The sequence below is a fragment of the Hipposideros armiger genome, unplaced genomic scaffold (genome assembly GCF_001890085.2).
Source record: "Hipposideros armiger isolate ML-2016 unplaced genomic scaffold, ASM189008v1 scaffold_262, whole genome shotgun sequence".
NCBI classification, from domain to species: Eukaryota; Metazoa; Chordata; class Mammalia; order Chiroptera; family Hipposideridae; genus Hipposideros; species Hipposideros armiger.
In genome coordinates this window covers 712,446-732,226 of record NW_017731612.1, presented here as the reverse complement: position 1 = coordinate 732,226, position 19,781 = coordinate 712,446, and the positions used below count along the sequence as shown (strand labels likewise).

At 49.8% G+C, this 19,781-nt stretch overlaps 1 protein-coding gene across 11 annotated transcripts in view; it reads left to right on the top strand.

Annotated features, from left to right (window-relative positions):
- CAMK2D (calcium/calmodulin dependent protein kinase II delta) overlaps positions 1 to 19,781 on the top strand; it is a 195,860-nt gene that overhangs the window by 161,122 nt on the left and 14,957 nt on the right. For 2 of the 11 annotated variants that reach the window (XM_019656575.1, XM_019656570.1), the window contains exons 12-16: positions 2,782 to 2,819; positions 4,006 to 4,038; positions 6,659 to 6,718; positions 8,806 to 8,847; positions 11,120 to 11,168. In XM_019656575.1, coding sequence (XP_019512120.1) covers positions 2,782 to 2,819; positions 4,006 to 4,038; positions 6,659 to 6,718; positions 8,806 to 8,847; positions 11,120 to 11,168 — 222 coding nt within the window. The remainder of the gene's footprint in view (positions 1 to 2,781; positions 2,820 to 4,005; positions 4,039 to 6,658; positions 6,719 to 8,805; positions 8,848 to 11,119; positions 11,169 to 19,781) is intronic. The other 9 variants (XM_019656572.1, XM_019656576.1, XM_019656571.1 and 6 more) reach the window with 9 other exon arrangements.

Sequence of the window (19,781 nt, the reverse complement as noted above, 5' to 3'; positions counted from 1 at the left end):
ACATTTTTGTCTCATTCTCATTGGGAATCCCAATAAGCACAATTTTTAAAGGCCATCATGGAGGGACCCAGTTCTCTTGGGCCTGAGTTCTCTCAAAGTGCAGTAGTGTCTGGGCTATAAAAACGTTGACAATGTTCAAAGGTGTCGAAACCCGGTTCCCAGACAAGCTGCCCCACAGTGAAGTGACACTGCAGGACACGAACCGTCCCCCTGCCACGACTCTGTGCTAGAAATAAGTTCTAAATAATGGCCGAGTGAAGCTGACCATGTACTTACTGTATTGACTCCAGAAGGGTCACAAGTCCATGTCGTTTCCAGAAAGTACCTGAGTCGTGGCCCCTTCTGCAGCAGATGGTCTCAGAGGACCAGCTTTCCAGGTAGACGGTCAGCCCTACGCACGGATGACTGAGGCGGCCCCTCAGCTGCTCTTGGCAGCCTGGGTCTGGCTGTTGAGACTGGGAACAGCTCTCACACAACGGTGCCCAAAATGCACCATTTCTCTTTGCCTTCTGTCCGCCTGAGAGTAACCTGCTGCGTCAGATTGTACAGCAACTCCTAGTTCTTTCTTCCTGCCTCCTGTCTGGCCTGGTAGTGTAGTGACACCAGGTGATGGTGTAGACCATTGTCAACACTCTCAGACTCCTGAAACCACTCACCGGTATGTTGATGATTGTATCAAGGGATCTGCTTTGTCCCCACTGCACTCAGTTGCACATAAGGGGAAACCGTAGGTGGCTTTCACACAACTGCCACCAAGATGTCAGACAGCAGTGACAACACAGTGAGTGACACTACAATGAGGGACTGTGTTATGAGCTGCGTGTCCTTTGTCCACTTGTTTGGTAGAGTAAGACCTGTTAGCGCCTTTGTCAAGTTACCTGTTTTTCGAACAGTTGATTGATATAGTTGACACTTACATGGTGACTTGAATTCGTGTCATTAAATATTAACTAATATGCACTATATCAAACTAGTATTTCACTGTGGCCCAATAAAATTAGCAACTCACTAAGGGGTAGGATGGTTTGCGTAATATATATTGTTAATGACTAACTAACTTGAAAAAATATCCAGAATAAAGATTGTATTTTGTTAAAGTCTTCAATATATTCCTTGGCATAAATTGGGCCTTTTAAAAACGTAGACACCCATACTTAGAAGCTCTTTTTTACCTCTCATTTTCCTTTCATAATCGTGTAAACAAAAAACTCAGGACTAATAGGTGAATTGATGTTGTTTCTGAATGTCTTCGCATGAAAGGCAGTTTCTTCAAGTTCGCGCTTCAAAGCCAACTGAAGACCATCAGACCCAGCACATCCCGTGCTCGGTGTCACCGTCCGTGCTGAGCGATTCACTCGTTTCGTTGCCAGACATGCTCTTTAAAGTAATCTGTCCGTAGGTTCCTGGTTACAGAGTTGTTTTTATTTTCCCTTTTCTCCCCTCTGTGTGTGGATTCCCGTGAGGTACGGTGGACGGTTACTGAATGTCCTGCCTCTGCCCAGGCCCAGCCCTGCTCCGTGACCTCTCCACGCCCCGCGAGGCCTGGGTTCCGAGCGCGCCCTCACCTGGTCACTGCCGCAGGACTCGCTTCTGGTTGCTGCTTAGCTCCAGGCAAATAGTGTTACAGCCAAGGCAACGATTTCTTACAGCCTCAGTGACCAGTAAATTATTAGCTTTGATGCTGAGGACTGAATAAAATTTACATTTTTGCATCTTTTAAATTAAAATTATATCAGGTGGTATCAAAATAATTCCCCAAGTCCAAAGGGCAGCAGGGAGTTAGTTACACATGCAGGCCATTCTTCTGCAGTGAGGCACTTTCACGTCAGACGCCAGACCCTGTTCTGTACGTAAATAATGACGGTGTGGCTCACGTGAGGTGGGCATGTGGCTCCGCCCCACACCCGTGAGCGTCCTCCACGTGGGGCCATGAATCTGTGTGTGCCTGTTCGTCAGGGGCCCATGGAAGGACCCACCACCCTTCAGTGCACTCAAGTTCAGCGGGGGCTGGCCAGGGCCCTCCAGGAAAGGGGCCTGGCATGATGGCCGTGTCCTGCGGCAGTTCTCTGATTCAGCTGCAGACTGCGTTTTGCTTTAATTGTGCCTCAAATGTGTGACTTTTAAGTTTTCAGTGTAAAAGGCTTTGTTTACGTAGGCTTTGTATTCTGATTTTGAAGTATGGAAGAATGCTTAGTGCCCTTTTTTTAAAGGTCATATGCTAAGCATGTTAAAAATTTGCTCTAGGTCAATAATACAGCATTTCATTTTAAATATAGTTGTTAAGGTTTTTTGTAAGAAATGGTCTGATTTCAAAAATATATATTAGAACAAAGATGTTATTTAGCCCATCAAATGTTCACAAATCAGTGTTACATCTCCAGAAAAGAGGGCTCAGGTGTCAGAACTGACGGGGCCGCCGCACTCGTGTGGCTGCACACGTGACACAGGCTGTCAGCTGGTGTCTGGAGGCTGAAGGAACTTTCTGGATCACAAAGGCATCGTCCACTTAAACTTCCAGGACCTTTTCACAGCCAGCAGTGACATTAAGTCCAGTAACATAGCTCGCAATGTGTTCGATGGAATGCAGTGAGCTCGGTGAGAATTGAGTTTGATGTGGAAGAACCAAGAAAAGTGATCCTGCATCTGCACGTCCTCTGAGCTCTGTTCCCTGTGACCTTGAAAACCTGGCAGGCGTGGGCAGGAAGGCACAGCGCCTGCCTGGTTGCCTGGCCGCGGCCTCCTGGCATCGCTCACTAAAACGATCTCACTCTCATTTTGCAGCAGCCAAGAGTTTGCTGAAGAAACCAGATGGAGTAAAGGTAAGCTAAACAGTCCTGAGCCGTTTCTGACTTCAGGTGCTGGGAAACTTTTAAATGTTAAATATGACACATAAGGCTTTGCAGATTGTTTTTTCTAGTTCCTTTAAAGAATGCAGGTTGAAGTATAAAGTAATACACAAAGATGACTAATATCTATGCCAAGAAAAGCTGTATTTTTCTATTTTATTACATATTAAAAGTCATGACAAAATAATACTTTTATACGGCGTTGCTATAGAAGCTGAGCCACTGGCCTGGACAGTCTGATGTCAGATGGCTGAGTTCCCTGCGGGGCAGCTATGACGAAGGTCTTAGTGGTCCCTGGGCCGCTTTCATCACAAGGCATCGAGATGTATTCGAGATGAATGTTTTGAACAAATAGTAGAAAAGTTTCCAAAAAAAAAAAAAAGATAGGGTATTTTGACTTTCTTGGATTTCTAAACAAAGTGAAACAGCTGATTTTCTGTAGACCACCTTTTGTTTCGTGGGGATTCCCCTTTGGCGGATGGTGCCCTTGTACTGGCATCGCGTTGGCCGTCTCTTTCCAGACGGCCTGACGTGTTCCCCTAACGCCTCTTCCTCTCCGAGTGGCAGGTGCAGACTTTCCTCGCAAGCACTTGGACATTCTTGGGAATTAGTTAATATTCTGGCACTTTGAACTTCATCCAAAGTCCGGTGGCCAGTTTGTTTTGAGAATATAATGTAGAAAATTGTTTGTGTGTCCAAGCCCCGTCCCTTCCTCACCACCGGGGTGTGTGACTTGGGAGTTTCCAGAGGTGCGGTGACCGTGCCACGTGAGCCCATAGGACGGCCCCGCGCTGCACGGTGGCTTTCCTCCGCCTCCGACGCCCTCGTCCTGCGGAGCACATGCAGTTTCAGCTTCGGCGACCAGCTCACTCTGCCCTTTTCCGCATTAACACTGGTGGAAATGTGATATTTTAGGTTTCCAAGTGTTTTACTCTCCTGTCTTCCGGTACTGTTCAGAGATGCCGAACTCACCGTTCCTGTGGAGATACTTATTGTCACTACTATCCATATATAGAAACATTTCCAGAACTTTTTCCTTTTAGTCAACTTATAGCACCTCTTTAAAGACAAAATTAGTCTATGCTCCGTGCTTTGATTCTTAAAAATGTATCCGGTCACATTTTTTTTCTTTTCCTTTCTCTTTGACTGGTCAATCCAGAAAAGGAAGTCCAGTTCGAGTGTTCAGATGACGGTGAGGACCTCTGCCTGCCAGGTTTCTCCTGTGGAAATTCACGCCTAGGGACCCATGGCCGCATTTACCTAAGTTGATTAAGTGGGGAAAGTGTAGGAGTCTTAGCGGTCAGTGATTAGCCACGGAAGCACAGTGTGCACGGTCCCATAATACTGTCTTTCTTTCAAATGGAGTTTTCTAAATGTGTAAACGTTTACGCCTTCATCCATATGCTATGAAACGATCTCTTACAAGGACAAAGTCCCATTTCTTCTTGAAACTGAAGAGACCATGACATAATTAATGTCTGTTTACTGCTGCATGAAGACACGCTGTAGGATTATTTTTAAAAGCTGATCGTGATTGCTGAAGTAGGAGTGACTTTAGCTCAGACACACCATCACACACCCACCGTGGAGTTTGTAACTTGTGTGGAAGTGAGCTCACCTGGCTGAGAGCCCTCAGAGGAAATGCTTTCTAATCTGGAAACCGAAGGGAGTTAACCCCTGGAGTTAACATCTTGTTGTGCTTCATCAGGGTGATTCAGTGCATCATTTAAATACCTGACTCGATATAGTCTTTTTGTTGTTGCTGTTAAAGAAAAACACTCTGCTTCCATAACATAAAGTGACTGCGTCTCACAGCCAAAAGTGCCCGAGCCCCGTGTGTGTCCAGGTGGCTGTGGCTGAGCCCCCACTCGCTGGTAGTCATGTGAAAGCCAGTCCTCCCAGCCCTTCCTGACATGTCCTCCTCTGATTCTTCACTTACTTAGCATTACATGTTCCTTCAAAAGATCTCCTGTAGGACGAGAAGGCCCACACGCTAATGCTTACGTTAACAGAACGTTTCTATCTGCACCGAAACATGACCGCGGTGCTGCTGGAACCCACGTTTAACTGGGACTTGCCGCACCTGGCGGTTCAGGGTGGCCATCCAGGTGAATTCCCTATTGGGAGACAAGAGGGTGTGTGCACACTGTGTGTGCGCGCCCGTGCAGACAAGTGTGCAAGGGTGTGCACGTGGGACATTTGCACCCAAATAAAGCAGTTCCTGGCAACCACATCCTAGAAAAAAGACAGCTGTCTTGCCTCAAAATCAATACAAATAAATACTTCCTCTTTCCTTTGCACCCACTGACAGGCCCGCATGCGCGTGTGAGCCGCACGCGTGTGTCACTCGTAGGCCCTCTGACCCTAGGCAGGAAGCCGCTGTGTGTCGCCAGGCCCCGTCCTCGTAGGCAGATGTCTGCACGCACACCCCGTGCTTCTCGTGTGTTCTGTCCCCGCGCAGCGGCGGGATTTCAGCCCCTTCAGTAGGTTCCATGTCTCTGATCTCGGCTTGGCTGTTGCCCAAGTTGTATGTTAAATTCTGTGCACTTTTATTTAAAGCGAAGTGTTGTACAAACTTCCTGCAAAACACAGACGGATGGTTTAATATTTGAAAAGTTTTCCAGGAAGGGGCACCGAAAGTTTTCTCCCTTTTCCTGCATGTTACAGAGCACCATGCCAGAGCTCATTTAGATAAGATACCAAATAATCACACGGATGGGGATAGAGAGGATACCGCCTCAGGTTCTGAGCCTCTGCCCGCTCCTCACTGCCAGTTTCAATAGGACCTGTAGCTACAAACTACGAAAGGAAAGAATTCCCAGACAGCTCACGTGACTGGTTGCTGTAATTTGTAAATACTCATGAGACTCCTTTTTCTGCAGTGTGTTTTTCTTTTAAGTCCTTATGCACATTTGTATGAAAATTATAGGATGTATTCCTTTAGACAATACTAAGTAAAGAAAGTGCCTACATCATACAGTGCATACAGAAAATGGATGTTAATTCCTTTCCCCGTATGATAACTATAATGTAAGTTGTCATACATGAGTTTAAATGAACGTTGGTTATTACTTTTTAAGTCTTTGATTCTTCAAGCCGCCACGCATCTGTGGGCCATTGCAGTACCCCCTGACTCTCAGTCGCTTTCACAGGGGCCATGACCTTTTCTCTGAGGTCAAACCCAATGATGTGAAAGCCAGGGAGTGAGTTTACCAGATGCATTCGCCAACCACAGCCATAAGACTTTGACAGAACACAGTGTTTTCCTCTGAAACAACTGTGAAAAATAGTCATTTTACAATCAGAATGTAGTAAAGAGTTCAGCTTGCCCATTTATAATTGAAGATGTATTTTTTAAAGGAGACCCAGATGTATCATTTAAAAAATGTGTTACCAAACCTGCATGTCATCAGAAGAGCTAAGTCTCTAACTGGACCCCCACCAAGCAGGGAGATGGTGGCTCCCCAGAGAGACGGCCCGTGGTGACTTCGGGCTCAGAACAAGCTCAGGAGATCTGTGGTCATTTCACACTCGGACACCCGGCCGAGCTCCGCTGAAGCAGCTCTCTGTCCACTAAGGTGGCCGAGCCAAAGCCCCCACGTGGGTCTGGCCATCCCACAATCACAGATACGGTCCCCCCGTGTGTGACCACCGGGGACTCGCCGTGGTCACCCCTCCCGTGATGTCATCCTGCCTTTTGTTACCCTCAGTGACTATTTCTGTGTCTGCACCTCCGCCTAGAAGTGCTGCAGGTAGAGACTTTGCTACCGAGGGTTAAGGCGTCTCTGTTTCTGTTTTCTGCACACCTACAGATAAACAACAAAGCCAACGTGGTAACTAGTCCCAAAGAGACTGCCCCTCCCCCGGCGCTGGTATTCTGGACTCTTTGTAACCCTCCTACGCTCCTTGCTGTTCTCTGTCACTGCTTTCACTGTGTAGATACATAGATACGAGTATTTTGTTTCGTTGGGTTTGTTTTCGTTTTTGCTTCCTAAGACGTGGGAAAGTTCGTTTTTTCTTTTCGCGAGGGCAGTTGATTGTCAAGCAGTGTGTTTCTAACATGGGGCGACCTCATTTCGTTGTTGGACGTGGTCCCGGCGGCCACCTGTGCATGCGGCCCTGGGAATGCAGTGGGACGCGCTTTGGTTGCCCTCAGCTCTCCTGCTGATGACCGCGGCCGAGGCCGGGGACCCTCCTCCTCCCGTGAGGCACTGCTGGCATCAGGGACAGCTAAGGGGACAATCGCTAAGCACAGGAAATGCAGACCGCATTCCGGGTCCCCGGGTCCCTCTCACTAACAGACAGCAAGGCTTTGGAAGACCTCGCCTTTTGAGAGTAAGAGGCTCTTCGAAACTTAAAGTTCGCTGTTTGTTGTATTTTAAATTAAATTATCACTGTTTCACTTTCATCCAGACGATGAAACCGCATAGCATAGAGCTTTGAATGGCCACTGGTGGGACCAGCGGCATCCATTTCAATCAGACGCACACGATCAACAACTACATCAGTTTAACGCCTTGAAACAGTGTTGTGTTACAATCTGAGATTTGAATACTGGAATTCAGTGCTCTGAGTTCCACAGTATTTCCCCCATTTATGATTTTCAGAAAGGTTTCTGATTTTTTTGCCGACCTCTATACTGTTATTTTCAATGAATCCAAAATGTTGGGATGATTTCGCTTGGGTTCACTGGGAGGCCCATTTAGAACCATTTGCAGGAAGACAGCAGCTGTGCAGCGGTGAGGACAGCGCTGGCTGGTGACCCCGGGGGAGGAGGGGGGCGCAGGCTCAGTGTGGAGGGGGCCCTCAGGGCGGCAGCAACTGTCAGCGCACAAGGCGTCATGTGACGAAAGCGCCAAGCGCGCCACTGATGCGTGGACACTGAGTCACTTTTACATCAGTTATTCGAGTGTTACTTTCCACTTGGGCATATTTCTTCAATTTTCTGGTGGAAAGCAATAGCAAAAATAATATTTTCATATGGAAAAACATGGCTTTACAAGCAAATCTTCTGTGTAAATACAGAGGGTGCCCAAAAAATGTATACACATTTTAAAAAAGGAAAACTGTATTAAAATTGTAATGCTCAATATATACTAATAACAAAAAATGAATACAAGTCACGTTCGACTTCTGCAGTTACAAGAGGTGCTCAAAGTGGTTTCCATCAGCGTCCAGACACTTCTGATTACAGAGAATTACCGCTTGAGCATCATATATATATATATATATATATATATGTTTGGGTTTTTTTTGGCACCCCGGTGTATGTTCCATAAAGCAGAAATTCTTTTAGGTATAAATCAGGACACAACAGCATCATGTCTCAAATTATAGTAAAGATATAATTCATTCTAAAGCACTTTACGTGAACCTTTTCAAGTCCCTTAGGGTTTCTTGGGGACTTTGGAGACACATGCTTTAGGAAGGCCCTTTGCAAGTGTGGTCCAATGGTGCTAGGTTTCCCAAGGCTGTTTATCTGTGTGCTGATGTTGGTGATGACACCATAATCGATTCTCAAAGCACTACTGCTGGAAAATGCCTCAAATAGAGTTTGAGAGCCTCTAAAGCCTGCCAGTTTCCAGCGGCCTTGGCCAGTTTCTGTGGGACACACGTTGCCAGACCGCTCCCTGGGGAAAAAAGGAAAGCTCTATGTGGTGTGGGACTTTGTGAAACAGTGGCCGCCTCGCCAGGCCCGCGGCCTTCAAAGCCTTGTCTGTGCGCTGATGAGGAGAAGGTCTGTGCATGCCGCTGCTGGGTCCAGGGCTCCTGCCTCGGGCTCACCAGGGAGCTCGCCCCCCGGGGTCGTGTGAGCTGCAGCCCCTGACAGTCGTGGGCATCGCTTCAGCTCGTGTCACTGTTAGTTCTGTCAGCTGGCTCGCTCTGCTCTGTCCCTCTCACCAGTGAGACTGTACTGACCAATGCAAACTGTTTCTTTCTCTATTTTGTTCTCACTCAGGAGCCCCAAACCACTGTAATCCACCACCCTGACGGAAACAAGGTATTCAGAAAGAAAGAATCAGTATCGCCTTGCTTTAACAAGATCACACATCTCATCAAATAGTCAAAGCAAAATTAATTGTCTAAAAACAGGAAAGAAAATCCTTACCCTTTTTCTAGCACACTTTCTTTTGGGTCTAATCTACCTAGAACTGTACACATATTTCTTTCCAAAGAAAAATGAATGACATCTTGAAAGAGAAATGAGTGGTGCCGTTAGTAAAAGTCGGGTTAAACGAGGTCTTTACCTGAAGGTGACTGTGTATCTTAAGCAAGTCCATCTGGCCTTTTTTCTTTTTTTTCATGCCTGACTTGCATTGTGCTTTAGATGCATCTGCATGAAATTTTAGAATTTCTTGCTGTCTCATTCCACTCTTCAAAAAAATCAACTGGAGTTCATAGGCACTTACCTAAGTTTAATGTTGCTTTTGAGTTTATTTATTCTGTTGTCATAGTGTTTTGTGGTTTTTTCCTTTTCCTTTTAATTCTGTTGTTGGTGGTGTTTTGTTGTTTGGCATGAATTTGAGGAGAATACGGGAGTTTAACTTCTTGTGAAATGCGTTTGTCTGTGTTGAGCCATGAGCATTCCCGTAACCGATGTTTGACTATTTATGCTGAAAGGAGCCTGGCCGTCCCCTCCGCTGGAGCTTGCTTGCACGCGTATGGACTGAGTACCCGTGCTTGTCCGCGGCAGGAAAGGAGACGCTTTCTAAGCGTAGTCTGCGTATCCAGCTTATTCTCATACATCGTTCTAGCTCCAGGGGGAGGGGAACCACTGCATCAGACTTTCTGAAATAAGCCCCGCGTCTTCTCCTTACGCTTATCAGCAATGTGTAAGTCAGGAAACACGTTTTCTCTGGGTTAACATTTAGTTATCAATATTAAAACCATGAAACACCATCGAGCGCTACATTCTTTATTATGAGATGTATTTGACAGTCGTTGACACTTCAAGTGCCCCACGTCCCTAAAAGACTGGAGGCTGTCAGGAGCACCACACACGAGACAGGTTTTGCCAGTGTCATTAGTGAGAGGGAGGCCACACGTAGCAGCTGGAGCGGACGCTGACTAGGCCCGACTCTGTCCTGTGTAAGAGGCGCTGCATGAAATGTCTTGTTTACATGAATTAGTTTATTCTCAAGTGCATGGGTTTACTTCTTGTGAAGTTTAAGCCTGAACTCTAGGTCACGTTAAGAAATGCATGGAGACTGGTTTGTGTGGATGGAGACTGGACACATCTCTAATTAGTCTGTCCCTTTGGTGTAAACATTCTGCGTGATAGTTACACAAATTGATCGATTTTTTAAATATTGAATCTCTAAAAGGATGCCGAGTGCTGTTTGCACCCTTCCCCAGAGCCTGCTCCTCCTCACGGAGCCCGTGGCTGTAATCGGAAGCTTGTTTCCAGCGCTTTTGCTCTCACCTTGAATCATTCCAGATGGAAAATGGTGTCTTATGAATATTACTAAATTTCTTTGCTAGAAAATACATTACAAATGGAAAAACTTATCAGACCCTTTTTGAGGAATGTGTCTCAATGCTGGCTGTTACAGTGTCCTTGTAAGTGTGCTCATTAATCTCCAGCTTCATCGATAGTTTTACGAAGAAACAGCCTTGTCTTTTCATTATGGGAGTGGGTTTCAGTAATGGCCAGTTTCTGATTTAAAAATGAATGAAAAAAATCTAATTGTCCTTGGAAGTAAATTATTCCTTATGGTTCCATTGTGCTGATCGACCACAAACGTGGAAGTTCGCGAAAGCACACCTTAGCTTAGCACTGCCGTGCTTTCTCTCTGCAGAGAAACGAGGCAGGCACCTCTGCTGCGAACTCAGGCAGACGCTGCCTTCCACCATGAAGGGTTAGTTACTGATTGAGATTAAAAATTGTTCGACTTTAACGTTCAAATTTCTTAGGCTGATGTCGTCAGTTTCTCCTAAATGCGTAGAAAAAGCACGTGTCATGGTGCCATGTAGCACAAACACGTCCTTAGACGGCTCTCGAAGGAAGCAGCACGCTCCGGCCGCGTCTGCGGATCCCCTGGAGTTATGGTGTTTCCGAGCGTAGGCGCCCAGAGTGATCCCTGTGTAAATGTTTGTGGCATTTGGCATTTTATTTCTGTTCCGATCATGTCACGTGTTTGTCCGTTTGCACGTCAGCACACGCACACAGCCTGCTGAACAATTTTGCATGATGTGAACGCCACTCGCCAGTTGTTTCAGAGCAGAGAAGCCATTCATTGTTTGCAACTTAAAATGTGTTTTCTCCTCCACAGGAGTCGACTGAGAGTTCCAACACGACAATCGAGGACGAAGATGTAAAAGGTACGATGAAGCCGGAGGCGGGAAGGCCCAGCGCGGAGTCCGTGCTGGGAGAGGATGTGCTGGTCTCAGCTGAGTCGTGCAGGAGCTAGGCCTGTGCCACGGCACGAGGAGCGTTTCCTTTCAGGGTTTTCTTAATCTCTCGTGACTGCTTTGAATGCATGCATGGGTGTGGTCCCGTCGTGTTCTTTTCCCTGTTTTAATTGTGAACGTTAAAGCACATTGTGACTTTAAACCAGTACTGACAGCGTAGGCTCGTACCACCAAACTGTAAGTGTGTCAGAAGGAAACATAAAGTGCATATGCGTTACATACATTCATGAAACCTTCTAGAAAACAGTTTCTGTTCAAGAACGGGTGTGACAATAACGCTTTAAAACTTGGCAGTTGTCTCGCGGGGTGTCAGTGGGTTTGCGTTTGGCGGCCTTCTCATCATGGGTTTTCATGGACTTACCTCATGTGCCCTGACCCCGGTTCTGTGCAGCGTCCCGGTGGTGAGTGGCAGCCGGCGTGCGATCTGACACCCCAGCCTTCACCCCCAGCCCCACGCCTGCTCCTGGCACCCGTCCCTGTGGCCCTGGCCATCCTGGGACGGCGTCTTTCCCTCACTTGCTTTTGCAGCTTTTACTCTGATTTTGTAATCAGTGTCTGTAACAACGGTTTCTGTAGGCCACTTGGCACGACAGGGGCGGGAGGCAGGATGAAAGGAAAGGGAGTATAAAAGGAATTCAGAGAGGTGGTCCATCAGTTAATGAAACCTTCCCTGGAAAGATTACTTCCCTAATGGTATAACTGAGGCGTCATTATCAAGATAGGCTTGAAAAGCTGCACTCACATTAGAGAATAAAGAACCTGGGAGCTCTCAGTGCAAGGAGACAGACAGGTAATTTAGGAAATAGAAATGGCTGCAGAGCCGAGTTGCCGGCCGGCCACCGACTTTATTCTCTGTTAGACGCCCCCCCTGGGGCTGGCACCTGGCCTGGCTGTGGAGGGAGGCGCCCTTACCTCTTCCCGTGCGAGCTGCGTCAGGGCTTTGGTGAGTAGGTCTGTTCATCCAGCCTTGCCCCGGAGCTAAAATTTGAACTGAAGTAATTTTGTGAATCATTGGTTCTAGCCCCATTAGATTAGGAGATTCCTTTTATAAGCAAATAGGCAGATGTGCCGTGACGCTTTCCCGATGATTCCGAAAGAAGCATCTTTGTACCTACGGTGCGCTCATTAGCTTTCACCCGAGCAATGTATGGTTTTCACATCTTCCCTTAGCGAGAATTAGAAAGAGGAAATAACCTGTGTCTTCTCCACCGGAGAGACTGAGGGTCTGGATAACTGGATAAAACGGGAATGCCAGCCCAGCACCAGGGCGGGTCTGCTCCTTGGCGACCACGGCACCCCGTAGGGGCTGTTCACGGCTGCCTCGCCTCGCCTCTGAGTGCTGGTTCAGAAGGGCTGCCCGTAACCTCTGTGGGCGTCCGTGTCCAGACAGCAGCCCTGTCACTTACACCTGACAGTCTGTAATGTGTGTGTGTGTGTGCGAAGTGAAATTAGACCGGCAGTTGTCAAAAGCAGCCCTTGCAGTCCCGGCACCGGCCTGGGCTCCGTGTCCCCGGGACCCCAGATTGGGACGGTGTTGGCCTTTGTAGTGAGGCTGCATTGACACCACAAAAGCAGAGGAATCCAACTCAACCCTGAGATCAAAGAAACATGCAGTTGGTCGTGAGCCCGCCATGCTGTGGCTTCTCTCCTTGAGGCCAGTGAAGAAGTGACCTAAGTTTCTGCCTGCTGTGACTCGCGTGGATGAGTCCGGCTGTGACATGCGAAACGCGAGGCCTCACTGTGTTCTGCACGCACCATGCAGCCTCTGGTGGCTCCCACTTAAATACTAAGTGACAGCAGAAACCTTTAAGCCTGGAAGTGCTCTGAGGGTCACAGGCCGTCGTCCTGACTATACGGCAGGGGGCAGGGATGGGACATCAGTGTTTTTGGAGTATTTCTCAGTCTGTTGGTCTGCGTGTGCGGGAGCCTGCCCGCCAGCCAGGCCCAGGCCTCAGGAAAGCCCCGCGCGCGTCTCTGCCTGGGAGCGGCTGTCGTTCTGCCGTCGCCCTGGTCGCTGGGTCTGGATGTGTTCACGGTCCAGCTCGTTAGACCCCGGCTCACTCAGCACCCAACATGTAGGAACTCAGAGACCACCGTTCCTGATCCCTACCCGCAGGCCCGTCCCCAGCACGGCGTGTCTGGGCTCCACACACGCTCCCCATCCCGCCCTCCCGTGTGACTCGTTGTCAGGCTGAAGCCACACTTCTCAACACGCTCTCGAGGCGTGTGCCGCCGCTGCAGCACCCCTCCTGCTGGCTGTCCCCCGCTGACACCAGCACCCAGCCTCCGGCGTGACCCCTTGAGCGCCACAGCACAGGCTCCCCGCCAGTGGCAGCGTCCCCCTGGTCTCGCCAAGGAACACGGGGAAAACGAACACCTGACGACCTCACCAGATGAGGGAGGCGGGGGGCCGACAGCACAGGACCTTATTCTGGCCTCTTCTGGGGGCAGGGAGACAGGCCGCTGAGCTCAGAGAAGGGGTGCTGGCGCCGAGGGGGCTTCCCCCTCCAGGGGGCCGGCCTGGGGCATCGGGAGGCCCGAGCTGGGCGCTGCTCTTGACCGGTGTGCAGGCCGTCTGTCTCTCCGTCCACCCAGCGAACCACGTGCTGAGTGTTTGCCGTCAGCCGGAGGCCACACCCTCTCTCGTGAGCTCGTCTTTAGCTTTCTGTCTGTACTTTGTTTCTGAGGCTGTAACTTAGCAATTTCTCATATTCCACAAACATCCAGAAGACTCAGTGAAAACATGAGATTTTATAGCTCACTGTCTTTCATCTTCTTTTTCAGAAAAACCTTCAGCATTTGGTTATAATCACATTGTCCTTTCCAAGCTCGTGGGGGCCTCGCATGGTCTTACACAGCTTCTCTTTAGAGAGCTAAGTGCACCATTTTCTTTCTCCAAGGCCATGTATTCACGTCCCACTGCCGACCTTTCGAGCAATGTCCTAATTTTGTCCTTTGGTTTCTGGCTGGTGTCCAGATAATTCTAAGACAAGGAAACATGTTCATTAAGCAACACACATGACATTGTCACTAACAGTCGCATATGAGCAGACCCAGAAAGGTTCAGGTGCGTGCGGCCCCTAACAAAGAAAGCTCTGCGTGAAACAGTTGCATTCACTCAGGTTTTTTAAAGATTATTGAACACCTACTGTGTGCCAGATCTGGAAAACTGGGCAGAGGCTTTGAAGGCTCGTTTTTCCCTCAAGGAGCTCCCAGCCGTTTCCCCTTTTGTGAGGTGATGTCTGCTGGCGCGTCCCCCATGGCGGCCCTGTTTGCATGGCAGTTCAGTTCTTACCATGCACGTGAGTCAGTGTTGGTCCTTAACGCCCAGGGCATCACGTAGTCTTTTTCCTTTTGACATGTTATAGGTTTCCTTCTCCCCTAGGCCAGTGCTGCTGAGCAGATTTTGCTAGTCACAATATGAAAATAAGCACCATGTTTGGTACAAAAGGACTTGCTGCTGGGCCTGCTGTGGTCTATTTCACTGTGGTGACACACGGTCGTTGTCGTCGTCCCGTCCCCCCCCCCCCCCGAGCCATCATAACCTGCTAGCTACACCGACGTGGCACTCAGGTACCCTACGGAGGCAGTCTGCAATATGCAGATACCTCTGATGGTTGGTTTGATCTTCTCAGATTAGAACACAAAATTTAAAAACGACACTTAGGTTTGAACAATCCCATCTATTCAATTGTGTTCTCTTTAAAAACAAACATGAAAACCCTAGGAAACCATTTCACGTTACACAAGCCGTAGATCCGATGGTCGTTTTGTGATGGCCGAGCCAGCCGCCGCCTCCGGAGAGCGCCCTCTGACCCCCTCCCCGCCATCCTGCTGGCCGAGCTTGTCGGTCCAGCTGCACTTGTCCCACAGGCAGCTGTCCGACGGCTTCCACACATCCGTGCTCAGACACATCTGCAACGGCCAATTTGGCATGACTGTTACATTCCAGCTCCTCTCACGCTCCCGGGCCGCCATCTTACAGCTTTCTGTGTCTCCTCAGTTTTGCTTGCACCCCACATCCAGCCCCTCAGCAAACCCTGCGGGTCCTCCCTTTAGAATACACACAGTTCTTTTCGAAGTTGACTGCGGCCACTGATCCGCTTCCGTCGGCCTGGTCACGGCGCCATCAGGTTCGGCCTCTGTCACCAGCACGGCTGGCCGGTCAGTGGTTGGCCTGCTTTGCATCACCTGCCCAGAGTCTGCTCACAGAACAGCACTCAGTGACACTTTTCAAACACGTCAGACCCCGTGCTGTCTCTGCCCGGTCTCCGGCGGTGGCTGCCAGCGCTGTTAGGATGGGTGGCAAGGCCACGCCGCCCCCTGCCTGGCCTGGACCCTCTGACTCGTCTCTGGTGGACCTCAGCACGCCGTTCCCGCCTCGCGTCTGTGTGCGCGCCGCCCCCTGCCTGCCACGTGCTGGCACAGGTTCCCCGTGGCTCTCAGTCTGATCAGATGTGACGCTCTCAGAGCTCGGTGACCCGGCTCTACATTGCGACCCCCAAATCCAGCGCTCCCGCTGTCCTCTGCCCTGCTCTCCTCCTGGTGTTAGTCAGCCTCTGAAACAGCGACGTTACGTGTTTTTTCTCGGTCTGCCCTCCCCTGCTAGAATGTCGGTTTCTCCACCACAGAGACTTGTGTCCGTTGCCCACAGTCCCTTCCCAGCGTCCGGCAGTAGCAGGGATGGTAAAGCGATGGCGGAAGGAGCCTGTGGAGACCAGCCGGCCGTGTCCTGGCTGTCTGTAGGATTAGGCGTCCCTAAAAATGAGCGTCACGCCACAGCTTTCTATCGTCGGAGGCTTTTGTCCACACGTCCCGCCCCCATGATTAGGAGCTGAAAATACAGGAAATGCAAGTTTAAAAAGTGAGTCACAGGACCCGTGGGGCGCGTGCTCTGGTGTCAGAATCCAGCCCTTGGCCACGGCGCAGGCGACCCCCCTGGACACTGAGTCACGCTGCGCGGGGACAACCCCAGCGCAGTCCTCACCGTGTACCTTCAGAAGTGACGAGACAGCTCAGCCCGACAATAACAACGGGCACGGGGCGTGCGGCCTGGAGGTGACGTGTGTTAGGGGCCCGGCCCCGCAGCTGCTCAGCGACTTGCATGGTTTCTGTGCTGTGAGCGGGTGGGGGGAGCACAGAGGGTCACTGTTCAGGGCCCTTCGGTCGAAAAGGGCCTGTGCTTGCTTTTCATGTCAGCACCACTGTTTCTATTTGCTAAGCCGTTTATTTTACACAAGTGGGTCAACATCTGTAACGGTAACACCCACGTATAGAACCCAACCGACCTATACATGTAAATAATTATAGAAGCTGCCCAACACAGGAAATAAATTCATTTTGCTTTAAAACTGAAGTCAACACTTCTTTTTGATTAAGGTAACAGTATTCCTTTGACTTGGGACGAATTTTAAAGTTAGATTATTTTAATTCAGTTTTTGCTTGCATGGTATTATATAGTAGGCACTCAATAAATTAATGAATTCAATTATGAGGTTCTTACATTAAGTTCATTTTGTTTGCGCTCTTAAGATTTTGAGTTCAGAGACCTATTTTATTTTTAATTAGACATATTTTAAGTAATGACTCAGCCTTCTCTCATTTAAACTGATCCTTTTCCCCCTGGATGTTTCCAAGTGTTTTGAAAATCTGGCTCACTTTTGACTGTGTCTTGATTGTCCCTGTTGAGAGTAAAACAAAGTCTGCAGACCGACTGTTTGTGACCAGCATACACTGCGCAGCAGCAAGGAGCTATCTATGCAGGTGACCAAACCCGCTCAGGCAAACCGCGTCAGGACCCGTTACAGACACGGTCCCTCATGGGGACTGTGACGACCAGGTCGGCGCTTCCTCAGAGGGACACTCGCCGTCCCAATAGGAGCTTACAGGTTAAGCGTGAAAGACCAATTACTGGTTCGTTTTGAAATAATTCCTCACGGCACCATCGGTTTCTTTACTGACATCTCTGCATCTGCTTTCAGCATGCCTATCTAGCAAAACACAGATGGCAAATATTGAAAAGAGACTTTTATCATCCAACAAAGTTTGGATAATAGACAGAAACCCATTGCCACTTTGTGTTTTCAGATTAGAAGAGGAAGAACGGAAAGAAATTCCGCTGTGGAATGTCACTTGTTTTCAGCGTGGATGAGGGCACACTGTCCATGGGGACGTAAGTGGGTCTGCCGGCTGGGCATGCCGTGTGCTTGCCCTGCGCCCACTTTATCAGGACCACCGTGCCCAGTCCAGCGCTGTATCACGTTATATAGCCGAGGGCAGTGAAAGACCCCCCTGGGTGGTAATGGTCTCTGATGACAGAAAAGACAGCTCACTTCGAAGATGACCGTGACTTGGGAGGCGTTTTGACCGGCGAAGGAAGTGGGAGCACGTGAGGCGGTGAACTTACATCCCCGTCAAGAGACAGATGCTGGTCCTTCGTAACCTTACAAGTGAAAGGGGGCGTGGACTCCGCTGGAGCTTAATCACGCCACGTCATATGTGGCCAGTTACTGAGACGTGGCGTTACCTGCTCTGCAGGATAAACAGAACATTTGCAATGAGTGTGAACGCCTGTGCCCGAGTGGGTCTCCTCAGTCTGAACTAGAACTTTCTAGCATGAGCAGTTGTGGGAGGTACTGAGGAGTCCCTCACCAGTGTCACATGGCACGCGGTGTGACCTCCCTGTGCAGGTGCTGAGACAACCTTCACAGGCATTCCTGGGGTCCCCCCGCCACCCGATAGGATGAGCACACCCCAAACTAAGCTTTCAGCAAGGCTGTAGCTGACGACAGAAGTGGCCCTTGGTCCTGGGAGTCATGTCAGAGCTCCCTGTCAGATGCATGGGGACATCAGAAGAGCTACGGGAATTTCCATCATTTATGAGAGAGAGAGAAAGAAGTGAAAGGCTGTGTCCCTCCACACCGGAGCAAGTCTCCCCAGCTGTGACAGAGCACTGGCTGTACCCAGACTGCCGCTGCTGTGCTCCTGCGGACACGGCGGACGTGTAGCTGGCTCCTGCGTGCCCTGAGCCCGGCCTCTGCACGGCACCGTGGACAGTGCGCTGTACGCCTGACTCACCGAGACAGGCTGGCCCGTCCCATGATTTTCCAACTTAGGGAAATGCATGCCTTACCTACGACCTTTGTCCGTGACCTGCCTTCACGCGCTTCCTAATTTGCTGTTGGTTGTGGATGCTCTGGGTCTTTCAAACAGTGTGTGGGTACGACTGGGTGTGCGGCGTTTCTGAGTTGTCCTCTCGTCCCCACGTCACTAGCGCCGCCCTGCCTGCCCCATGCAGTGATTTGGGGAGCTATGGGCTGGGAACCTGCCTTTGGGCTGGGAACCAGGCTGCTGTCTTTGCAACTGCTGCAGATGCGACTTAGCTACAAAGTGGGGGGCAGGGGGCTGTGACAGGGCCCTGCTGCGTGTTCCTGGCAGTCTCCAAGGGGAGCGGGCCAGAAGGGACAAGCACAAGAACTTAGGACCTAGGAAAAGGTGAGACATTCTTACAGTTAAAAGACCTGTACTGCCCAGCGAGGCAACACTGGGGTGATGCGTACAGAACTGTCAGCTTGTGTGACCCTGGAAACAGGGAGGAAGACTTTAAAATGTCCCACGGGGATCAGTAGCTGGAGGCAGTACGACGCTTCTCCGCGCTCTGACTGTCGTCAGCCTCATCCTCATCCACGGCCACCCCACTCAGACAGTGTGCTGGGCCTCCTTGCAGAAGTCGCAGATTCAGGGCTGTGTGGCGTTCAGGGTGCCTCCCCCCACGTCTCGCCCTGCAGGGCCACCGTTGTCACCACGTGAGTTATTCAGGACAGTAGCTCACCCAAGATTGCACCGGGCTCCCTTTTGTACCGAGCTCGGGTGTTACTCTTCTCTTAGAGGAACGCAGGCAGTTATTTAAAAGGAGCGAAGGTGATTAAACGCGGCCCCACTTCTGGCTTTTGTCCTCAGGGACGGAGCACTGACAGTCACATTTACTTGTGACCTGAAACGCGCAGGCCCTGTTTCCACCAATGTCACATAAATTGATTGGAGGGCTTCATGGGGATCATTGCTAAATTTCCTTCATGACCAAAAAAAAAAAGCAAAAGGGAACTTGCAAACATTTAAAAGCCCTGAGTCTCATCATCTCGTTCCCAAGTCTGCCCGTCCCCTGACCCCCCCACACTCACCTTTTCGCTTGTGATGCCAGCAGGTGAGCCTGGCGGCCAGGGCACTGCAGCTTTCTTCTTAAATCCAGCGTGGATGCGAATCTGTGTACTAGTTCCCTCAACCTTCTTTCCATGTCATCACCTCTTAACCAGAGGTGGCACTTTGTGTTTGCTGCATGACGCGCCCTGACACTGAAGGCTCAGTGCTGTGGGCGATGCCGTTCGGTGTGGGTCCTGCATGTCGGCTGGGGGCGGGCAGCTCCCCGGTTCCTCAGTGGGGCTGGGCTGAGCCCTGTCGTGTGAGCAGGTGTTCTCCGTGGCCGCCTGGCTTCTTTACATCTAAGCCATTTGTATGAACATCTAT